General features: G+C 38.2%; 1 protein-coding gene and 1 long non-coding RNA gene across 2 annotated transcripts in view; both read right to left on the bottom strand.

Annotated features, from left to right (window-relative positions):
• Positions 1 to 1,399: 1,399 nt before the first annotated feature.
• LOC309568583 lies at positions 1,400 to 2,204 on the bottom strand. The gene is made up of 2 exons (XR_014226030.1): positions 2,020 to 2,204; positions 1,400 to 1,870 (listed from the first exon to the last, which is right to left on the bottom strand). It is a non-coding gene; the product is annotated as an uncharacterized lncRNA (long non-coding RNA).
• Positions 2,205 to 3,230: 1,026 nt separating this feature from the next.
• SDF4 (stromal cell derived factor 4) overlaps positions 3,231 to 6,436 on the bottom strand; it is a 133,365-nt gene continuing 130,159 nt past the window's right edge. The window contains exon 7 of the mRNA XM_082274059.1: positions 3,231 to 4,015. Coding sequence (XP_082130185.1) covers positions 3,839 to 4,015 — 177 coding nt within the window. The 3' untranslated portion in view covers positions 3,231 to 3,838. The remainder of the gene's footprint in view (positions 4,016 to 6,436) is intronic.

Genomic DNA, 6,436 nt, shown 5'->3' with positions numbered 1-6,436 from the left:
TCAAGCATGTCTCCAGGCCTAAACCCTATTGAGCATCCAAGGTCTCCAACATCCACCAGCTCTGTGATTTCGTCGTAGAGGAGTGGAAAATGACTCCAGTGGCAACCTGTGAAGCTCTGGTGAACTCCATGCCCAAGAGGGTTAAGGCAGTGCTGGAAAATTATGGTGGTCACACAAAATATTGACACTCTGGGCCCAATTTGGAGATTCTCCCTTAGGGGTGTACTCACTTTTGTTGCCAGCTGTTTGGATATTAATGGCTGTGTGTTGAGTTATTTTGAGGGGACAGCAAATTTACACTGTTATACAAGCTTTACACTCACTACTTTACATTGTAGAAAAGTGAAATTTCTTCAGTGTTGTCACATGAAAAGATAAAATAAGATATTTACAAAAATGTGAGGTGTACTCACTTTTGTGAGATACTGTATAAATATATATATATATTTATATTTAATTGTGACATATCAGGAATTTATTCATGAAGATTTGTAGTTACTGAAAGACACAAAAATGTAGTGTGTAAATATGCAACAGCCATATATCCATGTCAGTTATGTTTGCATTTTGCATCTAGGGAACATTAAAAACAGAACATTTCCCTTTTTGCACTAAAGACTGCACACCTGGTGACTGATTTCAAATACATCGGAACCCTGATTTCATGGAGAGATTTCCTCTTTACCTTCAGTCCTGATAGTCACTGAATGAGGAAGTGAGAGAACAGACTGCAATAAAAACCTAACAGAAGCTTCAAAGCTTCCCTCGCGCTCTAAATGCTCCACTAATTTGTGTTTAAGTTCCGATATCTTATCTTGGATGGAATATACTTATAAATCAGGGATGAGGGCCTTGCTAAATGTCCTCAGGAACAATAATATTACTTTTCACTGAGTAAATAAAGTTGCCATGAAGTAATTCCTGGAGTTGTGTTTTTTTTTTTTTCCGCAAACTAAAGTTAAAATGCAGCAATTAATGTTGCTGGGCAAATCAATAACCAGTATCCCAACTTTACAGTTTGTTCAGTACTTCACGCAACCATCAGCCCCCTTTAGGCATAACAAATTGGGAAATGCTGCCTGCTAACAGTTGCAGCAGCAGTGTTTTCAGTTGAGCACACCAGACACCTAAGCTGCACACGAGGTTCCTGAACTCCCCACCACTTTTCCCCCAGCTCTGCAAAGCATTCTTGCATCATCATGACTCTTCCTGTATGCAGTGCTGGAAGCTAAGGATCAAAGTGCATCAATATGATATTACCTGGACCTAACTGAGGAATTTCTATGGAAAGAATTAAGGCAAGTTAATTAAACCTCAGGGAGCTGAACATGGGTAGGAAGCTCACCAAAAATTTAGATTTGCCAGTAGATGGTCCTTAAATACACACACTGCACAAACATATAAGACCAGAATAATCTTTTATTTATAGCATGATAAAAGTTTTTATGTCAGTCTTAGCCTTACAAAAATAAACTCAAAAAGACATAAATGAGACACAGATAAGCCTTAAGAAGAAGCAAGCAACAATTATGAACAAATCACATATTTAATACCAGTACCATTTATAGCCCGTTCTCTCACCTTGCTTTCCCCAACTGATGTTCTGCCAAAAAAAAGAAACGTTTAAAAGTTTCACCATGATGATGTGTTGGGCTAAGACCAATTTTCCTGCAGGATTTTTTTTATTAGGCTGCCACAAAAACCCACTGAGGTCATGTTATCCAAAACAAATGTTACTGTTTGGTACACACCAGAGAGTTCAATCACCCAATGCTTTCTTGGATGTTTTAGGGACTCTAGTGGTGACCTTGGACTTTTGCGGGATCAACTCTTGCCAGAACCAGATACATTCACTCTCTCTTATGTTTGTCTTGTTACTTTGTAATAGATGTGAGAATCCAAGGTCATGTAAGCAGAGCCAGGATACAGGATTACAGGTAACAGCAGTCCCTTCAGGAACCAGGACAGAGTTTTCAATTTGTGTAATTTCTACACTGAAACTTCCCCTTCTTGGTTTACCCTATGCAGAGTCTCTACTTATATTGTTGCAAGAAGTTGAAGAAAAAAAGTTAAAAAAGCACTGTACACTCCTGGAAAATTAGGTTAAAGTGTTATAAAAATGGGGGAAATGTACAAGTTGTATAATTTAAGAAACTCATAAATAGAAAAGAAAACCATACCATGGCAAAGACTTTATTGCCAATGATGGCAGAACAAACACTAAAATTATTTTAATAGGTTATAAATCCCACATACCAATGATTACACATCAAAACAGATGATATTCCCTCTGGTTTCCTGTAAATGGCCAAGCAACATGTGCTGAACCAATCACTAGTGACATCACATGAGACTAAGGGAAGTGGGTATTTCCCTTTACTCCTGGTGGGCAGAGTGGCAGGAGAAAAGGAGATAGTTGAATATGTGCTGCTGGAAATGGGATTGCAAAGAGAACCCGCTTGAAAAACAAAGAATTACCGTAAAAAGAGGAAACCCCCCCCCAAAAAATATTTTTTAAATAAATTTTAGGGTCAGTGCCTACCCGTATCACCCTTCTTTTTTTCTTCTATATAGCAAGCTTTTTCTTTAAAAGACACCCTGATAATCTTGAAAAAAAAAAGAAAAAGAAAATCATAACACAAGTTCCCTCAAACAGACAAACTCTAAATACTCCACCTTTCTGCCCCCCTACTTTTCCTTAGTTCCAGCAATGCAACCCCATAAGACTTTTTGCTATTCGACATTTCGGGGAGTGTCGGATGCCTATCTGTTGCTGTGGCCTCCTCTCATCTCAAAGTTAATACACAACACAGCGGAGGCATAGGGGTCTGATGTTTGAATCCAGGCATGCAGCATGGGTCAATAGCATTCTACACCTCTGGAAGTATCAAATGATGTAGATTCTTACAGAGTCTGCAGTGCTAGATGGAAGGTAGCAAACAGAAGCTACTGGAGAGGCGAGTATATACCTCTTTTGCAGGAAACTTGTATTACCAATGATGAACTTGGCTGAAGCACTGACTTGCTCATAAGCCAGTATTAACATACAGATAGTATCCTGGGTTCAGGGATACCTAATGTGCACAGGACAGCTGATATTTACAGCGACTGTTAGGTCTTTCTATTACTCCATCACATTGGTTCAAAGTGTTGTTAATACAGGTTCACTTTAATTCATTGCTGTGTCTAAGAATCTCCCTCACCACAAAGCTTAGAAGCTGTCAGAGCCAAAGGAAAACAAAAAAAACACAGACGCTTGTCACACATTTTTGCTTTCTCATAGAAGTTAGCTCACAAAACAGCTGCCCTAAGCAATGGACAGATACTCTTTATACAACACAAAAAAAATATATATATTTCTGGGCATTTTACGCTAATTACAGGTTTGTTGTCTTACATATGTATTTAACATAACGACATTACACATAAATAAATGTTCTTATTAACAGTGAAGACTTATGATATATTACATTTTAACACGGACGGCTTGGCATATGCCATATCCAGGTTAGTCTTTTTTTTTTTTTCTTTTAGCGTCATCAAGGATGATCAGCAGCAGAGTGGACTCTGCAAGCATTTCTTATAATTACATCAATGGAATGAAGCACATCACAGAAGCAAAATCAAAGCCATGACATATGTGCAAATTCTGCCATGAAGGTTGTGAGTTGGCAGGGAAGGTGATCTCCCCACTCAATACTGCACACTAGAAATACACAGGTAGAGTAGCAGCAAGACTGGTGTATATTCTCTCATCAGACTGAGAGATGTCCCTGTGACTAAAGCTTCTTCAGCTAAAAGGGTTGGGTGGTTCATCTGGGTGGGAAGCAGGAGCAGTTTAGAACTCCTCATGAACGTTCCTTGCATAGTCCATCAGTTTACTGCCTGTAAAATACTCGCTGTACTTCAGGATTTCCTCTAGAGCCAGGTGGTGGTCTTGATTTTCATCTGCAACAGCGATCATCTGTTTGGCTTCATTCAAAGCATTGTATTCATTCATTGGGTCCATGTACTCCTGAAAAATGCAAAGAGAAAAATTGTTAGGTTTTTAGACACTAACAAGAGCGGAGATGCACTCTGAATGATCGGGTCAAAGCTAAGAATAAAAAATTCCATTTGAGAGGAGCAGAAAGAAAAATGGACAAACCTTGGGGATTAGGAAGAAATTTTTATTCTGCCAGAGAAATCTGGACCATTTTTTCATAACGTTTTTTTACTTTCTCTATATCCGCTGGGGGTTTAGATTTCTCTGAACGCAGTTTTTTAATCTATATTATTCTCTACTGGCGGAACTTCATGAACATGTCCTTTTCAAGCCTATTTACTATGTAACAATGTATCCAGACCATCCGGAGTGTGACCACACACAGAAAGCCAAGTATGTCAAAAAGGTGAACCATTTTTACTAATTAAAAAGTAAGCACACCATATATAAAATCAACAGTTCCAAAATTTTTGAGGAAACTAGACTAATTTATTTCTGTGGTTTTTGCTTTAATTGCTTGTGAAGTGGGGCTGCAGAGGTTATTTGGTTCTCCTTCCCTATTTTGGCATCGGTAATGAAATATTAATGCTGAATTCCAGGCTAAATGCACATTTGACAGATTTATTATTAAAAATAGACTGTTGATCTGCCAAAGGCTGTGTATTTTTGTTCCCATCCAGCCCCGAGATTCACCAAGCTGGCTTGTCAAGGCAGTCTTGGCTGTGAAAATGGGAGAGAGACCTGTAGGATCCCTCTTGCCTAAGGAGCAGCAACAGACTAATGAGGTTATCTGTCATTCTGCTCTCTCCTCCTATCTGCATGTTATGTTACTTACATCGTATCACATCTGACTGGCTCCTTGTGCTTCTACCCCACCCACCACACACTCTTCGCTTTCCAAAAAATTGTGGCCAAAACAAAAAAAAAAAAAAAAAACCTCACCGTGCCCCTTAATAAATACCTTGGACTGCCTACTTTCCAAAAAGCAGGCATTTGGTAGGATATTTGTATTGTCTTGGCATTTTAAGAGCCACAAGAAATGAGGCGGTCTGTAAATCAGGATTGATTAATTTTCAAACATATATACCATAGTTTGTCAATACTAAAACTTTTACACAAACCAATATACACATATTGGGATTTTTTTTTTTTACCAAAGACACGTAGCAGAATACATTCTGACCCAAATTTATGAAGAAATTTGATTTTCTTGGATAGGTTTTATAACAGAAAGTAGAAAATAGTTTAATTTTTCAAAATGTTTTGTCTTCTTTGCTTATATGGAAACAATTTTTTAAATAAAAAAACAAAAAAACAAAGTGGTGATCAAATACCACCAAATAAAAGCTAAATTTTTGTGAAAAAAATATATACATTTTATTTGTATATAGTGTTGTATGACCACGCAATTTCTAATGTAGCACAGTGCTGTATAGCAAAAAAAAAATAAAAAAAATGGCTTGGTCATGAAGGGGGTAAAAAAAAAAAAAAACAAAGTTTTGACTTGCGTGTAAATTCCATATCTTGGGAGTATAGAACGGAACATGGGCAACCTTTTCATACAATGTGGGTTGTAGCTTCGTACCGCCTGACGATTGGACACTGGCAAGCTTTTAAGGACATGCCCTCCTTGACGCTTCCCTTATGCTACTCCACTATGCTTCCTTTTATGGTAAGCAAAGCAGAATACCAAGGAGAGTTAAGGGAGGGTGGCATGTGTCCTGTAGTGTACTTGAAGATATGGAATTTACACAAGTCAAAATTCTTCTTTCCTTAATCATACAGTACAGGGCAATTTTTTTTATAAACCCCACACATCTCAAATCAATGAATACAAGTGTTGACAACTACAAGGCAACTGAATTGTGCCAAAAGAGCAAAAAAAACTGGGTTCAGAGTGCCACTGCATGAACCTTGTGGCAAAAAGCTGCATCAGCAGAAGATTGAATGCACACCTGGTAAAACTTTGTTAACAGAAGAACAAGTGGTAGCCTAACTGTGTTGGGCAACAGAGGCTTGGTGCTTAACCACTTGCCTTCTGTGCACTTAAACACCCAATTTTCAGCTTTCAGCGCTGTCACACTTTGAATGACAATTGCGCGGTCATGCTACACTGTACCCATTTGAAATTTTTATCATTTTTTTCACACAAATAGAGCTTTCTTTTGGTGGTATTTAATCATCTCTGGGTTTTTTATTTTTTACAAAAAAAAAGAATAAAGACAAAAAATTTTGAAAAAAAAAAAAAAAGTTTTTCTTATTTTCTGCGAGTGAATTTTGAAAATAAATTTTTCTCCTTCACTGATGTGCGCTGATGAGGCGGCACTGATGGGCACTGATAGGCTGCACTGATGGGCACTGATGAGGTGGCACTTATGGGCACTGATGAGGAGGTACTAATATGCCGCACTGATGAGCACTGATAGGCGGCACTGCTGGGCACTGATAGGC

The sequence above is a fragment of the Pelophylax lessonae genome (assembly GCF_965119305.1).
Source record: "Pelophylax lessonae genome assembly, chromosome: 12".
Lineage (NCBI taxonomy): Eukaryota > Metazoa > Chordata > Amphibia > Anura > Ranidae > Pelophylax > Pelophylax lessonae.
Note: the sequence above shows the minus strand (reverse complement) of the source record. Positions and strands in the feature narration are given on the sequence as shown.